This window comes from Thunnus thynnus, chromosome 4, assembly GCF_963924715.1.
Source record: "Thunnus thynnus chromosome 4, fThuThy2.1, whole genome shotgun sequence".
Taxonomy (NCBI): domain Eukaryota; kingdom Metazoa; phylum Chordata; class Actinopteri; order Scombriformes; family Scombridae; genus Thunnus; species Thunnus thynnus.
In genome coordinates this window covers 20838240-20865454 of record NC_089520.1, presented here as the reverse complement: position 1 = coordinate 20865454, position 27215 = coordinate 20838240, and the positions used below count along the sequence as shown (strand labels likewise).

Sequence of the window (27215 nt, the reverse complement as noted above, 5' to 3'; positions counted from 1 at the left end):
AACAAATTTTAATGCAAAAAACATCATCTGGAAAATGCTTTCAAGTTGCCTCAAATTCCTCTGCTCACACAATCGATATCAGCTTGAACCTGGGCATAGGTTTGGCAAGGTGTATAACCACTGCTGCTTTAGAAAATGGCATTGATTCCCTTTAGGCAATAACCGGATTAACGTCTGGAGAGTAAATCAATAAGCAGGAGGTCAAACATATAACTGTTGCAGGAATGTACAGAGTCCAACTTTTAATATGCAAAAAGGAATGGATTAGCATCCAAATGAGTGCACAATCCCCACTTTTTGCATCTCTGAGCTGTATATTAAGTAATGTTTGGAAGGTTTAACAGAAATGGTAACAATCCATAATGAATAAGCATGTGGATAAATCAACCCAACAGGCAAGAAGTCAGTACAGATTCCATATCAAAAAAAGGACTTTAATGAGAGTAACAGATTAACTTAACTCAACTATAGTGCATCCTGTAGCATACCCAACCCCTAAAGCTAAAAGAGGCAGGGGAAATTTCAAAGCCTGGGAAAAGTGTCATTCTCTCTTTGCTTCCAAGCAGTGCTTTCAAACTGTTGTCTTGTGTGTGTGTGTGTGTGTGTGTGTGTGTGTGTGTGTGTGTAGCCAGTTCTGGGAACAGTCAGGGCTGTTCACCCTCTATCCAAACAGTGGTCCACTCATTATCAACCATGTCTGACCCGACAGTCCAGTCTTGCATAGAGGAAACCACCACAAACTTAAAGTTTTAACTTGTCCTGTCAAAAACCTCTTACACTCTGCTTCGATGTTACACTCAACATGTGGTGACATTGGATAACATTTTAACACATTTCCGCATATCATCATGTGCTCCAAACTCTTGTTTGGACTCCAAACTTTCCAAAAATTCTCACTCGGGCCCTGTATGTTTGTGTCAAAGCAACTCTGAGAATGAAGGCACAGGGGCACGGCGCTGTTTAACACCAGGGCAGAGGAAGGTCAAGTTCACAGGATTGCCACTGTGCTCAAATTTCTGATGGCATCAGTGCTGCCACGTTTGTCTCTTCGGGAGGTGGGTGAAGAGAACACTTGAGCTGAGCTGTTCTCTGCTGCCCATTGCATGTTTTACTGTTGATTGTACTGATGTTTTATTACTGATGATTTGTTGTTTATTGTATGTTTTATTACTGATCTTATAGGATGTAAAGGTGACCTTGAGTGCCATGAAAATCACTATTAAATAAAATATAATTATTTCTTACTTCAAACCATTCGGAGAGCTTTGGTGTTGTTGGTGAGACATTGCAGGAGTATGAAGGGTAGAAATGAAAGCCAACATTTGTCATAGCGGTGGCTAAAAATATAACTTACTCAATGACTTTGTGTGTCTGTGTGTGTGTGTTCACATATGGCTAAATGGTCTTTCATGCTGTTGCGCAATTAGTCTGTAACCATTAAGGTTTTGCAAGCCAGTGTCTGTGCTGTGTTATGACAGCAGACTACTCACCCAGCAGCAGCAGTTTCACTTCTCTGGCCGCCTTCTCTCCATCTTCTCTCAGGTTTTTATCAATCATTTTAGACCTCTCGGCCGCGGCTTTGTCTTCCTGACTGACTGTACAACCCATGTTTCCCAGTGCGCGCTTCAGGACTGCTGTTTAGTGGGGAAAATATCACCTGGGAAAAAAAGATTATTCACGGCTGTGTCCCAAAGCCCTTATTAAAAAACAAGGGTTGAAGTTGAGTGAGGCGACTTCCCTTTTTTGATGAGTGGCGACAAACGTGACGGAGTCCGTTCATCCGCGAGAGGGAGCGAATATCATGGAAAAAAAAAAAAACAAACGATTTCCTTTCGCGGTCTGAACTTGGATTTCTACTCTAAGAAATTCCTTAAGACTGGTTGGTTGTTCAGTCACTGAGCCAGCATTGGTGTTTCTTTTTTTTCTTTCTGAGCGTGGAGAAGTTGAAAAAAAAGCTGAAAAAAGCTTGAGCAACTTTTCAGGGATTGTAGACTTTTAATAAATTCTCCTACAGCAGAACATCAGGTTAAACTCACGAAAAACGGGCCACGAAGTTCAGCAGAAGAAGAAAAAGTACTCCAGCTGTTGAAAACCGAGCATACGGATTCCCGCTGCCACACAGTCGCGTACTCGCTCTTCAGGTGATACCTATCCTTCCAGCTTTAAAGCTTTTTGTCGTCGTTGTTGTTTTTAATCTGTACTGCCTTTACGCATTCTTTACCCCGCGTTGAGATTTCTCACGTTTGAAGCCACACCCGTAACCGCCGTGAAGTTCCCCCTCAGCCCGAGAAACAGCAGCGCCGTCACCTCCTCCCAACTCTACAACAGCACGGCCAACCTTCACGAGAGAGGAAAATACAAAGCCCCGCCCACTCGCGACTGCATCATGGGAAATGAAGTCAAAGAGGGGCAAGTACCGTTTCCTTCAACAGCTGTGAGCGTGGATGTGGGAAATATTTGCCTTTAACTGTCGAGTTGACAGCCCCCAAATGATTTTATTTTATCTGAGTTTACGAGAAGAGAAGATACATTAGTGGGGATTTTGAATTTCTTTTTTTTAAATAGCCTAATCACTCTCTGGCTAATAGATATGTGGATTTCACCCTCTTCATTCCAAAACGACAAAATACAACAGTGGTGGAAGAGGAATATATATATAATATTGTTTACTTAGGTTAGGTTAGGCGATGTAAAAAAAAAAAATACTCCATTACAAACTGTATTCAAAATTTTACTCAAGTACAACTGTCCATAACATATACAAATTAAGTATTAAAACAGCCCCTCTCAAAATGTTATATTAAAATAGATGTATATGAGCTGCAAAGTGATCTTTAACTATAGCTATCGGATAAAAAATACTGGGGTAAAAAGTGTAGTATTTCCCTCTGAAATGTAGCAGAGTGGAAATATAAAGTAGCATCAAATGGAAAAACTAAAGTGCAAGATCCTCAAAATTGTACTTAGTACAACTTGACTGAAATATAAATTGTCTCTGCAGTCTGTATCATTTGATTTCTACACTAAAATTACACTTCTATTATAAAGAGCAGCCTAACTTGGATCTAAGACTCTATTTTGTTTTTATTTTAGACTAAAATCATTGAAGAAATTAAGTTGAATGCATGACTTTTAATCTCAAGAGCTTTCAGTGAGCACTTGAATGTACCAGAAAAAACTAAAACTATGGCATTAGTCACTGCATTTTAAATATTGGTAACCCAAACTGTGTTTTTGTAAATAGCTGAAGGAAGGATAGTTTATTGTATTTGTAAGAATAACAGCAGCTTTTGGCCACACAGATTTAAACAATGACAGTACAAAGTCAAAATTGAGACTAAAATTAAGCCCAATAGCAATAAGATAACATTAACAGTAGATGCTCTGTAAAAACCTAACATTATGTTACACAGTGTGATGATCATAGTGCCACAGCTAACTACTATCACAGCTCTATAGTGTCACCTTGTGGGCAGTCTGATCATCAAGAGACAAAATTTACAATATAAGCTATTTCATTAAAGCAAAATGGAATTATAGTCAAAATTGGCTTTTTCATCACTAAGTTTGTTTAAAACTTAATGTTATATGTTGCCATAGTGGTCCATTTACAGCTGTTGCATTTCTGCTTTTTCACCCACAGCATTCACTACACATTGTATTGAAATTAAGTGCCAAGATTTTAACAAAGTGTTCAATTTCAGGGTGATAATATGGGACAGTTACTGAAAAATGAATCTGTATGAAATACATGGAACTGTTCTTAAAGTCAATCCATATATGATGATCAACTATTTCCAAGAACATTAGACACTATAAAGTGGAGCAAAGTGAGACAGACACAAGTGTTGTCCTGATGTTCATATCTGACAGATGATGAAAGGTAAAAGTGATGTTACCTCATTATCTTTATTGCAACATTGTTTACAGTACAATAACTGCCAGCGACATATTAAAATATATAGAGATACAAGAAAATAGACATGAATTGATGGACAAAAAGGTTTAAAAGCACTTTGAAAATGATTACATTTATATTTTAATCAGACTAAAACTTTAATTGCTATTTACATTATACAAACTAGATATGCATATAGAATATAAAGGGTATACATTTATATACATTATTTATAAATGCTGGCCGATGTCAATATTTAATATGTTACTATTCAATCATACACGTTTCAATATATCACACATGGAGGGACACTAACAACACTGAGAAGTCCTCAGATATCATCTTGCATCAGCCACTAACACAGTGTATCACTTTGTTGCCTCTTGTTTAGTTTTATTTTTTGCGTGTTGTGAGGTTTTGAAGTATTCTGTGTGTATGTGCACCATTGAAAGACTGTTTACGATACTCATTTTATTTCTCAAAGATGTCACTCCTCTGTTTTCATACATACAGCCAAAACGACTAAGGTCAAAATAGGAACAGGGAGTCGGGGATAAATACAACCTTTGCATTTGTTAAACAACACTTGAACGCTAAGTCATGCCCCAGTGACTGATTCAGATGATTCCCTCTGTATATGGATGTATAAAGACAACCAAATGCCCAGATATAATTAAATAGAAAAGGAATTAAAACATGTTTGTTGTGTAACAAATTGACAGGACAATACTACCCATACAGCACTCACTGTAATCTGGTGTGACAGAATTTAACATAAAAAATGAAATGTAGATAGGTACACCAGCTCACTAGCAATTCTGAGTTGGCAGGTTACTGTCTGCAAACAAGCAGCAAGGAAGTCAGACATGATCCAAATATACCACTGATGATATACCACTGACTATAAAAGATACATTTAAGAGGAAAACAAAACAGCAAAAGTCATCAACAGACTTTTGCATCTTGCATTTAATCACTGGATCAGATTCAACTGATACGCCCGAATAAACATTGAAACATGGAGTTTAAAACAACAATCCATCAATGGCAGGAGACAAACACTTCTGATCCGAATACAGGTCCAGGTTTAACAACACAAATGCATATAAGTACTATATTTCAAATACAGAGGAGCCATGTTTTCTTTTTTAAACAACACGGACACTAAAAACCTCCAACAGTACATCCAACTGATTAGTCGTTTTATCTACAAAACAGACCAGAGGAGGAAGATAATGATCACAGGGGCTCACAGGAAAGCAAACTTTGTTATTTCAAGTAATCTTTGAGAAGACATCCATCGATACATTGCTAATTTTTTTTTTTTGTAATCTATATTAGATTGATTAATTTACCAAAGATTTAGTTATACAAAGGGTACACACCCTTAAATCACATCTATCATATATGTGAATTTCTCACAAATCATTTGCTTGAGTTTCAGCATATTAATGGCTACAAGAAGTTGTGCTTATCAAAGGAAAGTGCTATTGCTAACCATCAACTTCAAAAATTTGTTAAAGAAACAGTATTCCCATGTCTGCCATTTCCATTAGGGATCAAGCTTGTGTTGGACACAGAAATATTTACAGACATGCAGCTGTTACTAACCACTTCATGAAGTGACCCTGTTGTTTTATACATATTTTGGTTATCTCTGATTACTTCCAGTAAATGTTCAGAAACAACATATCAAATCTTTCAGGTAAAAATCTTCCCTGCTTGATGACGAGGAACACTGAGCGGTAACTTCCTTCTCTTCATTTTCAGTTATCACTTTGATCTGTGCAATCCAACTGATGAGGTCTTCAGTACCATTTATCACACAGTAATACTGAAAAAGAAAAACTCTTTGCACAATATAGGTGTTTTTTTTCATATAGTGATCTGGACAGCCAAGAGACATTTAAAAACACTCCTGACATGAAACCTGCCTCTCTAATATTGATCTCCTTACTAAGATCAAACTGAGGATTTTCTCTACAGTCCATACTGCATCTTCTGAGGTTTTCATCAAGTTGAGATTATTAATAAAAAATATACATCTAGATTATATTGTGTGTAGGAATGTTATAATAAATGTGTTCACAACACTGTACCACATACATTCTGTGGTTTTACACCCTTCTCTGTCAGAGGTGAGATTTTTAACACCTCCAAGCCTTAAAATAAGCAGCAGCAGCTGTTACAAGTAGATTGGGAGCTAAAGGTGGCCCGCCTTGATTTATCTTTCTTTTTGTGCAATAGCTTATACTTTCCTCTGCAGTTGCACAGGATCGCAAAGACGTAGTTATTCAAATAACTTATAATAATAATAATAATAATAATAATAATAATAATAATAATAATAATAATAATAATAGTGGACTTTTAAAACAGCTGAAAGGGAGGTGCCTCAGATTGTGTTTTATAATCTGAGAAGCACTTTGTAGATGATAGATCATCTTAGGACAGGACAGGGATGGCAATAGGTGCCAGATGCTCACAACCAGCACGGGTACAGGTGTATAAAGACAGCAGCTTCCTACATTGTTGCTTTTCTGTTGTTTTTCTTTACGTCCACTTCACAAGGCACAGCCTCCAAATGTCAACATCAATCTTTATGCACCTGGCCTCTTTTGTGAATGCACTATCAACTTTCCAAGAAAAGCCTACTGGCCTGGATTTGTCACTGCTTGGCAGGATGTACAGTACAACATAACGACAGAGTGAGAGCCTTCCTAAACTCTAGGCTCCTCCTCTGTGGCCAATATTCTCTAATGGAAAAGATAGGGCATCTTCAACATCAAACATGATCCAAAGTAAAAACAGTAACATTACAACACAGATTGAAATCAACAATATAAAACCTGAAAAAAAAATTGGAGGGTGGTCCCTAGTGACCACTGCTGGCTTTGCTGGTGCCTGATGTCCAATCAATGATGATAAAGCTGAGACTCATTATCATAAACAGAAAGCCTATTCCAGCGAAGCAGGCAGCCTGAAAGAGAGAGAACAGGAGAAATAGAGATCATTGTCGGAACATTAATTGGATTACATCATGTTCAGACTGGGAATTTATAGATCTGTTCTCTGTTACATATCATACTCTCTGTGTGATATGTAACAGTAGTAGTAAATCATGAAATATGTGAGGAGCTGTGACCAGACAAATTCATCAGTGTTACTGTTACTTTATCTATGAGGGTAAAAAGCCTGACTGATACTGGTTTTTATAGGCAGATACTGATAGAGATTTTTAAAAATTCAAAATGTATTAATGACATGTCAGCCGATAATTGTTGTTCTTTACATAAACAAATAACGTAAACATTTTATAGGGATACCTTAAAGGAGGACTCCACTGATTTTACTCATGAAGTTCAGTTTACTGATCACAAGTCTGTAAAAACAGTTGTAAAATGTCTTCTGCTGTTCTGGAGGGAGCTTTTTAAAGTCTAGTCTAATGAAGATGCTGTTGAGTTGCAAGTAATGGATGCAAACATATCTTTGGAGTTTCTGTGGTGCAATGTCTTGTTATTTATCTATCAACAAACGTGCCGATACAGATATATCTGAGATGAGCAAATATCATAAGCCAATATATAAACTTGACCTATTTATCGGGTTAAACTCTTGATTGTAATTTTAGATTACAGATTTTTAGAGACCTTTAAAAACCACCCTGGAAAAGTATTCAACGCCTGTCCACTCAGAACAACGGTCACTGAAAAAACAATATTGACAATTTGCTATATCATACCATTTAATTCAGTGCCTTGAATGTCAGTACAGTTCTTACGTTCAGCATGTTAGTAGATGTCCTATTTGTGTTCACATGGACAATTTGTAAATTTCTCTCTTTCCTTTATGTTTTTTAGTTGTTTTCAAGCAGCAGCGCATCTATTTAATGCTATACTTTTAGACAGCTCAGCCATCTAAGGCCAACTTTAAATAAACAAAACATAACACCATTTCTGTCATTCTCATGCAATGCTCACCAGGATTTTGGGGACTGAGCGCAGTGGTTCCTCTTCTTTGGGTACAATACGAATGTAGAACACAGCAGGGAAGATGAAAATAAGACAAGGGGCAGATGTGGCACCTGGAAAACACACAAAAAAACACATAATTAACATGAAACCAATTTTCCATAAATTCCCACTGCCTTCAGTATTCATTAAGTGTTGCTGCTAGTCTGACAGCACTATATTAGTTGAAAATGGAAAAACTTAATTATATTAATTTTGTCCCACTTGCTGAGATGAATATTGATGATGTAATACCAGAGTCAGTGAAAAAAAGCCTCTCTCCAAACATTTTATTTTATGTTTTCAAAAAAGCTAATTTAAACTTTTATTCCAAAATCCTGTTACATACATTCTGTTAGAATAAGATAAAAACTACATGTGTGATGGTTGGCTGGTTCTAATTTGGCATACATTTTTATAAAGTCCACAGTTCACTGATGCAGCTGTGGATTTATTGGATCCTTTTGTCACTTCACCGCTTCGGAGGTTCACAATACAATAAGACATAATTCTTCTTCTCCTGCCTGCTAACCAGCTCAAATTCCCAAATGCAATTGTGCCCTTAATAAAGTGTATTTGATAGGATGTCTGTCTCTCTCTTACATATATTTGATATGTCTCTGACTTTCTCTTTTCCATTCAGAAGATCAAGAAAGAGGTGTACTGTATAGTTTGGATTATGTACTATACAAAATAGAGCAGGTACATATGAAGTATGTATGTAAGCATAATGGACTGATATCTTGTATATCATGAAAGCTACTCAGGATTTGTCAGTGAACCTCTACTAATAATTGAGTCTGTCTAAATGTTCATGCTTTGTGAGTTAAACCCCCTTTCTCAGGGATTGGTCTACATACCTATGACCCCAAAGATGCCCAGGATATTGGGGGCAAAGATGACCAGCAGGTTGATGAAAGTGAGCAGAACGAAGGCAATGGCAATGTGGCGGGGCCAGTAAAAAGTCTTGTTGGGAAACATCATCTGCTGGATCGCCCTCCGTACCTGACCATAACACAGTCATTTTACTATTTGAATTAACTGCAGAGTCACTGCATAAGGAAAAATAACTGTGAGCCAGTCTGTTCACAGTAGGTGCTAAGATTGTACTTACAGGAAAGAGCACAATGGGTACAGTGAGTGTGACAGCCGTGAGCACAGCCACACGCACACACAAAATCAGAGTGTCGTACGGGTCAATACGGCTGTAGGTGTGAAGCAGCTCTGCTTCTACTTCACCTGGAAGAGACAAAAACAGGAAAATAGAGACAAACCTCTAAACCAAAAGACACAGTATCATTTGTGCTAATAATTTTAACTGAAAAGAAAATAATTCAGTATAAGTATTATATTGTTAAAAAGGGTGTATTTGAGGTAAGATAATGTTTTATTAGCTTATTAACATATAACATATAATATTAACATATTAAGATTGTAAATATAGGTAAAATGACTTGTTTGTTATATGCTACTACCATATTTCCTCAAATAAAAGACAGTAATCAATTAAAAGCCAGGTCTCTGATAATGGTTGGAAGCATAGTTGACACTAACAAATAAAGGCCGGCCCCAAAAACAGACTGAGGTAAAAACAAGGGTAGATGAACTCCTGGTGCCTGTTATATAATGTGCATGCCATTTAAGCATAATGTATATTTCCACTACTTTAATTCAATAAATTCAACAATATTATCATGCTATTTTCAACACTTTGTTGTTCTGGGCCACTCATCTAAAGTATTATTGTCCTATTTCAGTCACTGTGAGTGTATATTGTACTGTATATGTTAATGTCTCAGTTAACTGTAGTTTGTAGTAACATACAAGTGCCACAAGATGGCAGTAGCTACATTTGAAGTACCATAGAACCCAAGCAAGTGATTGAATTTTCCACAACACAGAGGAGAGCGAATGGAAGCAAATCAGAAAACAAGGAGGCTTCGTACTAAAATATGAGCAAATATACTTATCAGACAGAGAAAATTAGAAATAAAGGCCTCTCCCTAATATAAGTCTGCTTCCAATAAAGGCCTGGTACTCTCTGCAGCTGAGATAATTAAATGGCTCAGCCACTATTTGAGGAAACACAATACATATAATAAAAATCCTTGATAAATTATGATGCCTTTTGGCTATTGTGAGATTTGCAGTATGGCCACTAGAGGAGGTACCTGCTTCATGAGACTTTTCAGCCTTAAGGATTACCAGTCTCCTGCTATTGCATAGTGACTTAAAATAAGCATGTGCTGATAGGAAAACAAAATGATGACATTTGCTACAAATAACTAATTGGAAGCATGAATAAAGAAAAAAGCAAAGATAGATAGATAGATAGATATATCGATAGATAGATAGATAGATAGATAGATAGATAGATAGATAGATAGATAGATAGATAGATAGATAGATAGATAGGGGGTTGGGGGGTGTGGGGTGGGTGTTTGGGGACAGAATATTCTGCCATGGGAGGACGATCAGGCCTCACCATAGAATGTTAGGTATCCAAAAAGAGCAGCCAGGAAGTACATGCCGTACATGACTGCAATGGAGATGTTGGCCACATGCTGCATCTTTTTCTTGCTGGCACTGAAATCAGAAAATATTGCAATGTGATGTCACACACACACAAACAAACACAAACAAACACACAAACATACACAACATCAGGGCATCCTATTATATGCCCATACAAAAATTCTGTAGCCCAGTTACTATAAAATACCATCTTCAGCTGCCAAGATATTTTTGTAGCCTCAAAGATTCAGTAACATCCAAGTTAATCTTAGGAAAACAAACAGTGGTTTCAAAGCAGGATGATAACTTTAAACTAACAACATGCTACATCATTCAAGCAGTGCCAACACATTTCAAAATAAAGTGAAAGCAGTGCATGTGACTAGGTTATGATCAGCCAAACACAAAGCAGACATAGTAGCCTTCCTCTTTGTTATGCAACTGATCTCTTGTCCAAGAGTAAGCCGGAGTTTTCCATCATAAGAACATACTTGCGCAACTCTGTGTAGATGGGCAGGACCTCGGGGTGGCACACAAAGGCGAACGCCAGGATGGGGATGGTGTAGGCCGTCTGAAAATGAACCCCAACAAGTCACCATAGATACAGCAGCGCCATCCCAGACGTCTTACCACCAACCTCGCGCTTTACTGCCCATTACTCCCTCAGACGCATCACAGAGAGCTAATTGTTTCCCTGTGATTAACTTGGGCCTGGCTGAAGACCAGCTTTAGCCTATTTAAGAATGCCTTGCTTGTAAGCTGCTAAGCAGCAGGGACTGGTCTTACTAGCCTGGGTTACGAAGACCCATACATCTTTAAGGGATGCTAATAAACACTTGATAGGATTTCATAAAAAGCAGGAACACAAATCAGTATTTACTAATGCTCTGGAGAGTAAAATACTTTAACTAAAATAAAGTGAAGTAATATCACAGTCAAATAAATTTTAGCAACCAGCTGTGATTAAGAGTTTTTCAAGAGTCCTGTCCTGTTGTGAAGGTATGTACTGCAAGTAAAATTGAGGGTACTTAGAGAAATGCCACGTCTTTCCCATTTTACTCATTACCAATCTCTTTGGCCCACAAAAGGGCAAACCTGATGAACTCAGTGTGAGCAACAGAATGCCAAAGCAATGTTTTTCTTCGACTGAGAGGAGTAGACAGCTCAGGGGTCACTGCCCTTTTTTGAGCCTCATATGAGTCACAGCTTGTCTATCATAAACTGCTTGATAAAAACCCTGGTCCCTTCTTGAGTGCAACTGAGTGTTTCAAACCAAGTGTGATCTCCATGCTTGGATTGTGAACTGTCATTGACAACATGCTGAATATGACTATGACATAAGTGGGTGGCTGTCAGTGGCCATGGTAGTGGAGGTGGATTTGCAAGTTTCAGACTGAGTGACATGCGTAAACCTACTTGTGAGTTGAGGTTGGCCATTTTGGGAATACAGGCGGGGTCGTCCTCCCCACCGGGATCTGTGGCACTGACATTCAGCACACTGGCAGTGCCGTTGAACGTAAAATTCACAAATGGACAAGGGGTATTGAACTTCTTGTAGATGACCTGCACAGTGCAGAGGAGAAAAGCCTTAACTAGAGACAAAGGCTGTGGGACAGAGTTAGCATACCGACTGGTGGAAAATATGGCACTGAGAGCCAGAGAGAGAGAGAGAGCAATGCGTGGATTACAGCTCACACAGCCAAAACTAGGTCAGAGAAAGACAGGGAACCAACACAGCCTGGAACTGCAGCGTGCAAACATTAGTCCATGGCAATGAGTAAAGAGAGTAGGGAATACTAAAGAGGTGGTGGGAAGGTTAAAAAAAAAAAACCCATCTTGTTGCAGGCTGATGCCAGTGCATGTGAATATGCTGCCTTTATGTTTCTGCCAACAGGCAAGAAACAAGAGGGAAGACATGATACTTAGTTTACATGTACATATGTATACCAAGAGTAGAGGACTTACTGAAATGAGGAAGAAAACCATGCAGCTCAGGGAGAAGCCGCTGGTGTATCCCAGGTACCCTAAAAAAAACACTTCATTAGCATTTCTCTCATCTTGGATCACATAGTCATGCTCAATATGAATATTACACTAAAGCTTATATGGTGGGAAATGCAAATTTGATGCAGATGTAATATCTCCCCTCCCTGCTCTAACTCTAATAACTAATCACTAGTGAGGTAAAGCAACTCTTTCTTGTTTAACTGTATCTTGTGAACTATGATCTCCAAGCCTTGTGGTGGACAAGATTGATTTAATGTGCTGGGAGTTGGAGCTCATTACTGACTCTGACTGCACCGATTGGCTCTGTTGTCCTTTATGTCTCGGCAGGAGACAGACTTGTCGCAAAAGAGGTCAGCCAATCCGCCTCCCCTTCTCACGTCCAAATCGTCGGTTTCTATCTGCTTTTCTCCTCTCTCTGTTTTGTTTCATGTACTTGCTCATCTGAAGCTCTGAGAGGCAGACAGACTGCGTGATGCTCAACCAACCTTGTGAAACACATTGCATGTGAGTGTGTGTCACAAGAGCGACTCTTGTCAATTTATCAGTGTTTACAATTACCGGACATGGCTACACACTCATATCAAGTGTGACTGAAAAAAGTCATGTACCATAGGACATCTCACGAGGACGACAGTGGAAATGGTCACAGAAAAAAACAGAGGAGGGGAGGAGAAAGACAACAGGCTCACTTTGCTCTGAAACATATGAATTGGGCAAAGGTACACTGTAAGAGGGACATGATATTACATACTCACCTAGCTGTTTCATGAGAGCCAGTGGCAATATTACTGCTAGAGACACAATGACCACGAGGTAGTTTCCATTCAGGTACCATTCACTGCAGAGAGGTAGAAAGACACAAAGAGAATTAAATGTATTGATTTGAAATTACTTGGTTTAAACACTCCTCTCGATCTCACTTCTGCATTTGCAGAGTCAGATATTGATTGAGAAGACGCAGGAGAAAAATGTGTGAACAGCAAGAAAATGAGGTGCACACAAGTAAGGCCAGGTCTTATGTGGTGGAAAAAGCAGAAGAGCACCTTAGGGATTATTTTATATGTCTACACCAGTGCCAAGCATTTTCACTCACAGCTAAACATAAATCAACACAAATTAAACTCAGTGTTTTCCATGTATTCAAATACTTGAATCAAATACGTGTTAGTGGAAAAATAAGCCTCTGTGCTCCCTTTTAAGAAGCACAGGAAACATAGTATCACAAAACTCTGTAGGGATATGACTGACTCACTGGCTGGTTGACTGGTTTGTCGAGCAAAATGGTGCTACTGGAGGGTACTTATTCAAAGCTTATACACCCTACCAATTAATTACTAATGCATTGCTCAACCAATAAATAACTGTATTTAAATTACATTTATCTATCATTTGTAGTCATCATCTAGTAATAAATTACACAATTATTCACATGAGCCACTCATGAACAACTTTAGTTTTCTTCACTTAGGATACACATGCAATTATCATACATTATAGTGTAGAGTTTATGTAGTATTATGTTAACGTCTGGCACTAAGGAGCTTGTGTTAAGGGGCATAGTGACATAGCATGGAAACTGATATTCAAAGTGTAAATGTTTGTTTGACAAAACATTGTGCAAAGGTAGAGGGGTTCCTTTACACTGCCAAACTAAAAAAACATTATTTGAATAGAGGAAATGAATAAGAGAAGTTTAGCAAAACGTGATTCACAGAAACACCACTGACACCATGTATCACATGTTATTGTCTCATGCACAGCCATGTCTAGGAGCTATTTTTAGATTGACACAGTAGGGGTGATTAATTTCTTGTCTTCTATTAGGTGGGAGACACTGCAGAGATGCAACATCTGTTGGCCACACACACAAACACACACACACACACACACACACACACACACACACACACATCTCAAAAATGAAGAGGCTCATCTATCCTGATGTCATCCTGCCCTCTGGCCATCTGGGACACAATCTTTCACTGATACACACATACACACAAACATACAGTATTTTTCCCAAACACATACAAATTCACAGATGTACAATCACAAAAAAGCACAAACAGTGACAGAAATCACCTGATAATCAAAAAGACCTAGAGCACTCTCCACATTGACACACCGATAGCTTACTGATAAGTTGACTGATTGAACAAACGTGCACAAACACGCAGACAGAGCCTCGGGTGTTTATTGATTGTGTATGTGAGTTGCCTGGTGTCAGGTTTGTTAAAACACAGGCAGAGAGACAAATACGCACACATCCATGCATGTACACGTGCAGAGGGAGGACAGAACAACTGGAGCTCCTGTGCATGTAATACATGTATACCATTTCAATGGATTTGATTTTCACCTGGAATTCATGTCTGAGTTTCCTGCAGCGACACACTGTACCACATATACTTTTGTTACAGAAAGTGAGGAAAAAATTGGGAAAAATATGCAAATCAGTCCCTCAAAGTAATAAAATAAACAGCATGCTCTGTAAATGCCATTTTTATCATTCAATTTTTGCATTATTGATTCTTTTTCATTTGATTTTAGAGTTTTCAAATTCAAAATAAACAGATAAATTTCTCAAACTGTATTTCTTTCAATACAAACTGGAAAATAATGAGCCATAGATGCAGGCAACAAAAGCTGAACATTATGATTCATTTTAACGTGCTGTATAATTACAAGCTACTTGTATTATTGTAGTATAATTATACTCTATTATAAGGTAGTGACTGCTGCAGAGCTATTGTATTCGATTGCATCAGATTGTGAGGTGTCCCTGTTATTTTGCCCACCCCCTGTACAGTTTAGCAATATAAACACTCACGCCCACTGACAGGATGAAATGCCACTGGGACAATCTAGTCTGTCATTTCAAATAAACAGTGATTGTTGACCATGGCCCACAGCACCAAGTACTGCTACACACAGAAAACAGAGCTGACAGCAGGAAACAATGTGGACATGTTGTCATGGTATATCACTTCTATAGCGACTGCACATAGTGGGACACGTAAATCTAAACATTTATGAGCAAATATAGGTTGAGATGAGCACTGAGAATGTGCACGTTTCTTCAGTTTCCTCTGACATAACATTTATTAGACAAATCTGTGGCAAAAAAAAATCCATGACACTTTCTGCCCATTTTGTACCAGGTTGTGTAACCAGACATACAACTGTATCATGCAAATATTTTCTTTTTCTCCCCCCTGCTCCTCACCCACTTCTTTCAAAACTGAGTAGTAGGTGAGCTGAGTAAGGCTCTAACTGGAGTAAGGGTTAGGGGGTAAGGGGGAAACATCACACTCGAAAGCCTATCCAAGGAAGTGAGTGTTGTTTGTCTCCGAGGCCACCTGCACTAGCCGGTGATATCCCATGGTTTACGTTTTCGGCCGTGGAGTCTAGCTGTGTTTTTGATGTGAGCGTTTCTCGGTGGCCGTGCTGCTCTCCTCCTCCAGGGTCACTATTGCAGCTGTTCTCACACCAGCTGCTCGGCACATCCAACTGGCAAAGCCTGACAGAACTCTGTGAAGGCTGAAAATCTTCTGTGCATGCAGGACGACTGCATGAAGTCCCATAGAGAAATGATGCACAGCTTTTTGTTGCATGAGAAGATTAGTTTTTAATCTTTAAGAGGCATGGTAGTGTCTACAAATGTCACACTGAACCAGATGTATTAATTTAGTCCTCGCTGCAATTCTGATCTTGTGTGTAGGGTTATTTTTAGTTCAAAATATTTAATTTTTACATAATCTTTCAAAATTTCATGTAGAAAAAAGGGGCTTCATGTAAGAATATTTTTGTATTCCTATCCTAAAACTCTCTTACTGTGTTCTGTGAGGTTTGCTCGCACAAGTGTTTCGATTTTAACACTGCAGAGCTTCAACTCCTGCTTTCAGAAATCAGCAGACAAAAACATAACAAATTTAGGAGTAGTCAGTAGCAGGGGACCTGAAACCAACGATGTGTCATCAGAGCAGCGCTGTGGTGTGACAGAACTAAAGAGGGAATGGTTTGACATGGAGTTAGATGCTAAAAAAACATCCTTCTAAAAAAAAGCAGTCCATGATGGGAGGCAGTCAAGGGATATGACAGTCACTTAGATATTAGTTGAGAGAACAGGTTATTATGGCCTCCGGCAGGTTATGTTACACTGTCAGGTGCAACAGAACATGACACTGAACAAAGACCTGCAGAAAACACCTGAAGCAGCTGTCAGAGTGAGAGAAGTTTCCTAGCAACTATACTGAAATCTATAAGTTGCTGCGTGAAAGTATGCAAATAAAAATAGTATCTAAATCTAAAATACCTCTCTGTAAATTGGCAAGCATGATGATGATAATATGGTGCATTAAGTTTGTTTTCGTTCTATATTTTATTTTAGTTGATTTCGGTACCATATTTAAACTCCAGATTCACTCAGGTTAAGACATTATAATAGCAAGACAAACAAGTTTCTCCCCTTGTGAAGAAAGGCAGAGACAATCTGTAAATGACTTTTATGGCAGGTCTGGACAACTCTTAAATTTTTTTCGTACCCAAGAGAAAATTTTAGTTACGAGAAAGTTGATGAATGCCTGAAATTTTCGTAAATCACTCATACATGCCTCTTAAGAACGAATCTGTTCACATGAGTGGTTCTTGCATGAGGCCTGATATGCTTCTAATTGAAAATGTTAGATAATTGGGCTTACATCAGATTGGTATGTCATTTTGAACACCCTGGTGTTGCATTTTAAAACAATGGTAAAACAGTCATTTAAATCACTGTGAGGAAGGCCCTGTGCCAAAACACATTGGTAAAATAAAGAAGATTCTTCCAATTAGTCAGCTTAGTGCTGCCAAGTTGTTTTTTCACATATTTTTGGCATTTGTAACAGTGGATCAGTTTTAAATATTGCTAGGAGTAAGAGCCACAGTGAGTTGTTAGATGAAAAGCTGCTGGCAACAGACTGTAAATCTCCAATCCCTAGGCAAGGTAACCAACTCCTTTTGCTGCTCTTGTGTGAAAGTCTACTCCTGCTGTGTGCAGCATGAAGTCTGTGTCATGGAGATTGTGGTTACTCATGGCATGAAGGAGAAATGCCGACTATTGACCAACTTCTTTATTAAAACGATGTAAGTTTGTTTGGCTGCACTGTAAACAGATACACCAGTAGCTCTTTGGTTGTATTTCTGACAAAGTAGCTGCTCAAGGTGTGTTTGATGTCCCCCAAATTCTGGGACCTGTAGAGTTAAACTACACTTGATGTTATCACCAGTAAGCATAGGTTTTTCCAAATCAACCAGGACTGAAATCTTAAGTTTAAACATGGTCTTTTGAGTAAGTTAAGTGAAGTATAAAAAAAAAACAGTATCAGCAATTTCTTGAAAGAACAGGAATAAATGGGTTTTTAACATCTATATTTATCTATAAAACAGACAAGTATTCCTTCCCATATGACATATTAGTATGTGTTCCCTATACGTGATGTCACACATTGTGAACAAGTAATTTTGTGTCATGCATTGACCACTCACCCTGCGGGGTAATCCACCTTCAAAAAGGCCTGGATGACCAGAGGAAATTCATACTTGACTATGTACAGGTAACTGGACATGGCTGTGGATTGGAGATACACACACACACACACACACACACACACACACACACACACACACACACACACACACACACACACCAATGAGTTAGTAATAAAATATGCAGAGATTCATGTAGAGTATAACTATGAGAGCACCCTCACACATAAAACACAGACTCAGAGTACATACATACACACAGAGAAGGCACATACTAATCTCAAGCAACAAATCACAGAGTACTATGAGTATCATCCCAGAAAAGTCACAGGAATTAAAAAAAAAAAAAACGTGTGTATGTGTAAATATGTGACGACAGGCGTTGGTGTGTGACCTCACCTCCAATGTTCTGCAGTGTGATGGCAATACCTGCCGCCATCTTCCCCGGGGTCCCAAAGGCCCTGTACCCGAGCTGCTCATACGCACGAATACCTGATCCACGAATATCAGATGAAAAAAATATTATAGTGCGTGAAATCCATACTAACAAGATCTAGATCTGTAAAGAGACTGTAAATCTAATTATACTTAGACATGACAACTTTGTGTGGCTAGTCGTAGAGTACTGAGGGGGTTCATTGTGATTTTATCATACTGTATGACACTGGAGGGTCATTTAAAAGTTTCCTCATCAGAGGATGCAGACTACATACGTACCTACAATACCAGATGACTTAAGCAGTAAATGGATGGAATATGAGGAAAGGGCTGCCACCACTGTTAGAAGAACCCTGAAGAAGACATAAAACAACAACAGCCATGCAAATCATTATCTAAATATTTATTACTACCACTTATCTCGCCAGCAAAAACATCATTATAACCATTATCATCATGCAAGTGTTTTCTCAATGACAATAGAAATCTCAGTTTTATACATTGCATTTTTACACTGTACTTCACCCTGTAGGCTATTTATACAGCTGCAGTATAGAAAATGCATTTTGTAGATGCTGTGATACAGAGAGGAGTCCCTGTGGCTCATCTATACCATGGATTGTTACCCCAGCTGAGTCGAGGAGGCTGCCCTGTCAGCCCCTCTGCCCCCACCATAGTGAGTAACCACACACACACACATACCAGATGGATTATTTCAAAAGAAATGTTTCCATTGCAACCCTGAGATTGACAGAATGAGGAAAATCCCTTGTTAACATTAATCATCTTCCTCTTTGTTCCTCCTTGTGGTGGAATAACTCACTCTAGGCACAATAACAGTCACCACCTCCATCTTCAGTAATATACTCTCCTCAAGAATTACTGTACCTGCAATCACCCTCTCTCCACTGACTCATATTACCCTTTTTTTGTTTAAGACATTCCTCTTCATGCATTCTGCTCAAGGGCTTTTCTGCTATTTTTTCTATCTGATCACTGGAGTCCTCTTGGTTCCTGTAACAATTGTCATCCACTCCAAATTCATATTCGACTATTGCTTTTATTGAGATGAGAGTATGTGGTCTGAGCTACAAAATCTGGGGCCATTTTCAAAAACATTCAAAAAATACACTTAGTATAGCTAAGTATTTGGCTATTACTGTTAAAGATATAACTTATCGAGTTTTAGTATCTCAGGAACTAAAACTGTAAAAGTATTCAGATGACACCCAGCAGTATTTAAGATATTGACTAATATGATATCAGTATCAGCAAACCTGCATACAGTGAATACATTTGTTAAACACAAGCACATTGATGATGATGTTGAAATGTTTCATATCAATGACCAAACAATAACACTAGTAAAAGCTGCTGTATACATTCATGCTGTTCTATTTGCTTGCAAGGTTCATATTATTTAATCTTAATGTTAACGTTTATTTAGAAATTTATAGAATTTTCATAGTTTTCACCTCTGGGACAAATCCTCAGCATAAAGGGAAGTTTTGTGAATGGGCCCCTGCTCTACTAACTTTCTCTTGGCTAGTCCACCTCATTCCAACTATTTCTATTTTCTTCTTCCTGTTGTTACTGTTGGCGACATTAACTTTCTCTCTCTCTCTCTCTCTCTCTCTCTCCCTGTCTCTCTCTGTCTCTCTCTCTCTCTCTCTCTCCTCTCTCCTTTTGGAGTAGCAAGACATCAAGTCTTTCACCTCGACTTCAACTCTTGGCCAGTTCACAGGTTTTTTGTTTGTTTTTGGTTTTTTGTAGGCCAGTGTGGAAGAATGCTGGGCCGGTGGAGGATTTAGTAAGTGAAGTGGCAGTGGGAGGACAGATCTGCTGACAGTCAGACAGACTGACACACTTGGGTCACTGTGGCTCTGCTCACAGCTTTCCACCCCGTTGCATTCCTACCCAGGCCAGGGCCACTGACCGATTGAAGCCTCTGCACCCACCAACAAAAACTTGTGTGATATGAACATAAGGCAGACAGAAACAACGGACATTCCTAAACATGTATTAGACATAATAAATGATCTTTGAATAAAGAGCATGAGTGACACTGTGGCTCTCGTAAAACTGACCTAACCCATGTCCTCACTACAGTCTGAACCCTCCAAAGCATTGTAAATTTAAATAGGATTGGATACATGGTGTACTCAGCCATATAAACCATAAACATGGCTATAGTTCAGTTAATCCCTAACAATAAGCCAACCACAACAGTCGTGACTTTTTTCTTTTGAGGATAAAATACTTCTGAGGTACAGTTATAGTATTAGGCACAATAGTCGATGACATAAGTCACGTGTGGAATAAACTGATGCATCATGGCTCACATCAGTGTGTAGAAGTTGAAGTCAGTGAGTAGAAGACTTGAAAATCCTTCAAGGTTTAAAAGTAGTGTACAGTACAGTGTCTCAAACAGGCTATTTGTAGGTTATACGGAGAATGAGACAACCTTTGTAACAGAAAATACTGAGCAACAGGCCTAAATTTTGTTGTAAGCATTTATTTTTGCCTTTGTTGTCCTCTCTGTTGCTTTTGAGCAAACATGTTTTCCTTATACAGGTCTGCTGTCCCCTTTAGGAGCAGGACCTAGGGTTCATGACACAGTGCACTAGTAGAAAAAATGTGAGGTAATCACCAGCCTGGAGTCACAACTAGAACACAGAAAAATTGCCAGGATTCATTTGCTAAATATGTCACTGACCCTGCCTGTATTTCCCAGTGGCTGGTCTATTGTTTGATAGAAGATCATGTAAGATATGCATGCAAAGACTTAGCCTTTCATCTACAACAGGATGAAAAAATACACGCTATCCGTTGCATTCGGTCACGTACTATTAATTCACACGCGATTATGTGTATTCATCAAAGTGTAGACTAATAAGCTACAGAGTTTATTTCAGCTCCTGTCTGGCAAAATGTCAAAGACATTGGTGTTCAGTGACACAGGGTTCAACTAGTCCAGACAGCAGACAGCTTGAAAAAACCAAAGTCACACAACTCAGCTCAAAATAAGAAGCTTTCTCTAAAATGAGGGAAAATCCTCCGGACCTGACTGGCTTGGAAAAGAGCTGAAATAATGTCCTCGAATAATATTTGCTTTAATAATTGTTTTGCTGAGGGGGTGGGGGAATTTTTGATAAAGCATTTTTCTTTTACAGAAAAATACTTAGCTCAGTCGGCTTCATCGCCGGCCACCTTTACAATCTAGCACCATCAGGAAGAGGTGTCAAAACGGCACGAGGAAGAGGAGGACGTGAAAGTGCTGATGTTGCCAGCGCTCTTGGGTGAGATTACTGGAACTAAAAACTAAAAAAAAAACCACATTGGTGAGCCACATGGATGTATTAAGGAGAACATACTAAGAATGTAATGAGATGTATTAAAGCCACAGCATTGCATTGGGTGACATGTTCCTTCATTACCATGAACATGGTCGCTGTGGTTTATTTTGAATCAGTCTCGCTTACACTGTTCTGATGCCATCTGATGTCACTAGGGCACTAAATGTGTATCAATCCGCCACTGAAAATAGTAAAAAAAAAAAACACAATTTACTCCTGTTTGAGTAATGTTTGCTAAAAACTACAAGGCTCTGATGCATAGGAAAATCACCGAGCCTGTTTTAAAAAAGAAAATTATACACAATATTTGTGACCTGTTTTTAAAAATGTACATCTGCGTCCTGATAGCCAAATAGCTAACCCCCTCTCTCACCCCTCATTTCCTGTCTGTCTCTATACTAGCCACTATTTAATAAAAATTTAAAAGAAAGAAAAAAAAAACTCCCATAACCAATGGGCTTGGGGCTGAGAGCCACAGCAAGTCAGAGTGTGGAGAGACAGACTGATGCATTGATGGTTTTGATCTTATCATGGTATTTGTTGACAATAAGAAAAATAAAGTAATGCCAGTCTTATCCTTTAATTAAATGTGCAGATGTCTTTGTTCCTGTTTGATCTCTATTTTAATATGATTGGTGTGACACTGGCCAGTCCTCAGGGGAAAGAAAAGACCTTGGTAAATCACGTCAGAGAAGGGCAGAGCCAAAAACAGAATACCGAGTGTTTTCATAAGTACCCATTACTCATACGTTGTTACTCTCTACTGTCATAGAATGACAGTGTGAGAACTCAGCAACCTACAGTACAGTGCATTTAAATGAGATGCATGAAAGTATAAATGATCAACCCGGAAGCTGCTGACGCTATTATTATGACAGATGATGCTGTTGCAGAGGGTTTTAAATGTTAAGCCCCTCATATACACAGTACATACACCTACTGTGGAAGGTAGAAAATCAACTACACAGAGTCAATGTGGTTATTTTTTGCATCTGTGATTACAATTTATAGGACAAGTAAATGAGTTCCAGTATGCTCTTAATCTGAGCTTATATTTATCAGACTAATATGCCTGTATCATTGGCTTCTGTGTCATAAACAGGGTCTGCTGCCTGCTTAATACAAGACAATTAGGTGCTGCTATTTATGTGTGATGCAGAACTCCACTGGAATGACCGTAGCGAGAAGAAAATGAGTCAGACAACATCAGTGAGCTGTAATTCAGCTCTAATACTTAGAATTTGCAATCATATCAGTGATATCAGATGTATATGAATGACTTACAAAAACAGGATGACCCCCGTGTTGGCCATTGCATATGCAAGTCCTAGGATTCCACTTCCCATGATTGCATTCCCCAAGTTGAAGACTGACATTCCGAATGAGGTTTTTCCCTCAAACTATAACCACAGTAAGACAGAAGAGAGAAATACACGTTAGATACTCCCATATTACATGCAAGTACTGTGTATATTGTGCATAAGCTGCCACTGAGAAAAGTCTATTGGTTGTGTGTGAACTTACATCTGTAAATCGTGTAGTCTTCTTGTCCTCCACGCCTGATAGGAACTCCTGGCTGTCTGGGAGGTTGGCCTCTGCATTCTCAGTCCTGTGGGGACTAATGAGAAGAAACGCTGCCATAAGAACAAGAGATAACAACGCGGATAACAAATCCACTCAAGATTCATTGGAAACAATTCTGTCTTTAATGAACTGGCTCTGTGCATCCGCTCTAATTTCAACACAACACACAACTGAAACATAAATCACACTGAATTTGAAACACATTCAAAAACGTTCTCTAATATACTGTACATACCTCGCATTCTGGGCACTATTGGGTACATTTTCCCTACAAGCAGTGTAGAGAGAGAGGCCATCCATCACCCAACGAGAGCACAAATTGGAAAAACAATACCTTCAGTCATAATATAATAAGACAAATAATGCAATGAAGGGATCGTTTATAACCAACTGTATTCAAGGGAAAGACATTTTAATTGAACAATCTATTACAAGCTACAAGATGACAGCAAGACAACCGGTGACATGATAATTAGGCATTAAGCTCACTCCATTATTCAGCACACGTTCTAATACAATGAGTGTGCAGGTAAGAAGTGAATGCCTTGCTCAAAGGCACTTCACCAGGCAGTTAATAGGCACAAAATATTTGCTGTTACAATTGTGCCTTCAATCCTGCAGTTATGGGACAGTCACTATAGTTACTAGGCTGCACTTGTGCCCCAGGCAGCAGGATGATATAATCAATCTCACAATCAGTCTCAACACAATACACAAATTAGCTGCTACACTGTATCTCTTCCTAGTGTACATTATCTTGGGTATTGATGCCTTTCATTAAAATGATATTTCACAAGTTGATCATGCTGACTTATACATGTATAGTACATCATTTCCTGTTTCTGTAAGTGAGGGTCAACTCTCTCCCATGCTGATGGAAGTAACCTCTAGATTAGTAGAGAAACAGGCACAAGCACCTATTCCACTCCATGTTCTGTTAAGGCACAGCACACAGTGTGTACAGTTATGTGATGTGATGCATGACAGAAGATGTGTGACCTCAAGTAAGTTATAACAATCGGTAAAAGCACCAAGTGGTTCGCCAAGACACATTCTTTGTATGCTTGCATACTTGGCTAATAAACAGATTCTGATTCTGAAATCACTTTGTTTAAGTAGTTGCAACAAACCTGTAAATTTGAGAATCTTTACTAATATAGGCCTGAGTTTGTTACTGATTTAGCTTTTTCTTTTTCCTGTTGTCATTAGTACCAAATGACATGAGGCCACATTTGCTGCAACAGCAATCAGTTCAAACTACCACTGTTTTTCTATGTATGAATGAATAAAGGCATTATGTATTTCACAAAAAATACACAAAGCATTTTCTGTGTGTCTTGCCTGGCAAATATGTTTCCATTTATATTTGGAGAGTTTTTGACCCTTTTGTCAAGACATAATACAATGGAGATGACTGTGACTTCCTAAAGTCAAGCTAGAAAAAACTATAATGCTCAGGATGGCTTGTTACATTGGAAACATTAGAAAAAGAGTTGTAATGAGGTTTTTTGGAGCAAAAGAAGCATCTGACAGAGCAGCGTCTAACTGTAGATATTAGGGCACACCTAAACCTCAGAAACAACAGAAAATGACTAACTATAGTAAAGGTAATACTATTATAGTAACCATATTATTTTTTAATTGTGTAACCAAATAAAGTACTTCCAGACCATTGAAATGCTGCCCACATCTCTGATTTATTGCAGCAATAACAAAATGACAGCTCTGAATGATTTTAAGGCTATAATGTGGTGCACTGCATACCAATATTAACTATTTCCTTCCCATAAGAAAAAACAGTGTATTTAAAAGCATTCCTAACAGATCAACATACAGCTAACAAGTAGGAGTATACTCACTTTTCACAGTCCTCTGCAGGTGGTGTTTTGGCCGATGCTGTGATCTCCTCTCCAGGTTCATGGCCTTTCCCGTTAGGAACAGAGTTCACCTCAGCAGCAGTTTCCACCGTCTCGGCTGGTATGTCCTCACTCATATCTGCTCTGGTGCCTTGGTGTGTATGTAAGGATGTGTTTGCTGAAAAGTGTTAATGTTTGAGGCGATGTGAATGTTCAGAAAGTGCTCTGAGAGTGAATTTTTAATTTTCCTCCTGGGATCTGTGGGAGAAAATATAGATGCAATCAGCATAAGATGTGCAATGAAATTAGGGTTGCAACATATTATTCGTTTCATTATTGATTAATCTTCTAATTATTTGCTCAATCAATCGTCTTGTCTGTAAAATGTCAGAATATAGTGAAAACTGCCTGTTATAATTTCTTGAAGGAAAATTGACTAATAATTCTAGCTAAATGAAATACGTATTGTCAAGTTACAGTGTCGTCCATGTGTTTTCCTGAAAGTGCAGTTAAAAGACACAAATGTATGAGAATGATCACACTCTTGTCAATCACCTGACTATCTTATTTCATGATTCATGTAATGATGACTCATCATTTTCTAAAAACAGAAGTGTGAAATTCAATAAGTGATGTGAAATCCAAATGATTCTTGTACAAACTTTTGCCTTGCAAGTTATTTAATTCCCTCCTCCTTCCAATTCTCACCCCACATTCAAGAGGGTACTATGAGAACATTTTGGTGTTTAGTCCTTTTGTTTTATTTAGAATTTTTGTTTTCAATCGACAAATGGAAATCTTCCCTTAAATGACAAAATACAGAAGCAATAGACACTCATATTACAATGACTACACATACTGGTTATATTATTCTTCCCTCTTAACAAATTTCATTGAAAACGTCACATTATAATGTATATGAATTATAAAATACAACTGTTAAATAAACCAGTGAAAGATTATTTGATACAAACATTTGATTTTAAATTGGAAATCATGTTTATAGACCAGATATGAATATAAAGTGCCTGTATTTAATATCAATTATATTATGTCAACTGTTAAAAGCATGACCCACACAGGTGATTTCACTTATTGTGGCTGATTAAACCTTTTCTCAGGACCGTGTGGACATGTAGAGACTGCTTGATTGACATCTCCCTCACTCTGCTGTTAGCTTTGTTGCATCTGCTAGGCTGAATTACACCTTGATCATTGTTATTGGTACATTAAGTTTAGTGATGTAATTTCCCAGCATAATTCCGCCCAACTTCAACCTTCAGTCTAATTAACCAGAATAACTGAAAACACCTGTGTGGGTGTGGAGGGCCTGTCATTTCTTTATTCTCTGCCTTAAACCTGACTGTGTAAAAATGTGACATTTTTAATATTAGGACTGCAGAAAAATCCACCTTTTCTTAAAAGTCAGCTGAGTGAACTGTTTTTAAAGAATGAAGATAATGTGCTTTCTTTAAAAAAACAATGGGAGGTCCAACCTGTCTGGAAATTGCAATCCTTTGATTACTCATTACCAACTATAAGGGACACGTGGGAAGATAAAGGAGACCACCCTGAGGGCATTCAAGTGAATCTGTATCTTCCTTATGGCCCAACAAGGATGTGACTGAACTCAAAATCACTTTCTATGAGTGCCAACAGAGAGGATGACAATGGAGACAAATAGATCAAGATAGTGACAACACAAAATTCCTTGTACACATATTGAATTAAAACACTGTTCTGACTAAATTGGGACTATTGACAAATGCAAATTGTGACTCACTTGTCCCCATTGAGATAATGTGACAAAGCTTTAGGGATTTAGATTAAAATTCTGTATCGTTTTTCTCATGTTTTTTGTTAAACCCTGAATCTGGAAATCTGAATGAATGACATCAATGCTTGATGAGCTCAGAGTAACTGCAAGAGATCTTTTCAAGCTAGCAAACACTTAAAACACTAACTCCCACTATACTAGTCCAAATATAGGGTTGACAATGAATAGATGTTTTGGCAAATCCCGTGC

At 38.4% G+C, this 27215-nt stretch overlaps 2 protein-coding genes across 4 annotated transcripts in view; both read right to left on the bottom strand.

The window, feature by feature from the left end:
* Positions 1-2326, bottom strand: part of LOC137181604 (guanine nucleotide-binding protein G(i) subunit alpha-2-like) — a 63746-nt gene extending 61420 nt beyond the window's left edge. The window contains exon 1 of the mRNA XM_067587424.1: positions 1491-2326. Within this exon, the coding sequence (XP_067443525.1) occupies positions 1491-1608 (118 nt within the window). The 5' untranslated portion in view covers positions 1609-2326. The remainder of the gene's footprint in view (positions 1-1490) is intronic.
* A 1528-nt stretch (positions 2327-3854) lies between these two features.
* LOC137181602 (sodium-coupled neutral amino acid transporter 3-like) overlaps positions 3855-27215 on the bottom strand; it is a 37267-nt gene continuing 13906 nt past the window's right edge. For 2 of the 3 annotated variants that reach the window (XM_067587422.1, XM_067587421.1), the window contains 16 exons: positions 25193-25447; positions 23569-23601; positions 23274-23367; positions 23034-23149; positions 18673-18746; positions 18355-18447; positions 17956-18037; positions 13185-13267; positions 12388-12446; positions 11839-11985; positions 10914-10993; positions 10394-10494; positions 9023-9147; positions 8769-8913; positions 7879-7982; positions 3855-6878 (listed from right to left, as the gene is read on the bottom strand). In XM_067587422.1, the coding sequence (XP_067443523.1) occupies positions 6774-6878; positions 7879-7982; positions 8769-8913; positions 9023-9147; positions 10394-10494; positions 10914-10993; positions 11839-11985; positions 12388-12446; positions 13185-13267; positions 17956-18037; positions 18355-18447; positions 18673-18746; positions 23034-23149; positions 23274-23367; positions 23569-23601; positions 25193-25326 (1575 nt within the window). In that variant the 5' untranslated portion in view covers positions 25327-25447 and the 3' untranslated portion in view covers positions 3855-6773. The remainder of the gene's footprint in view (positions 6879-7878; positions 7983-8768; positions 8914-9022; positions 9148-10393; positions 10495-10913; positions 10994-11838; positions 11986-12387; positions 12447-13184; positions 13268-17955; positions 18038-18354; positions 18448-18672; positions 18747-23033; positions 23150-23273; positions 23368-23568; positions 23602-25192; positions 25448-27215) is intronic. The other variant, XM_067587423.1, reaches the window with a different exon arrangement.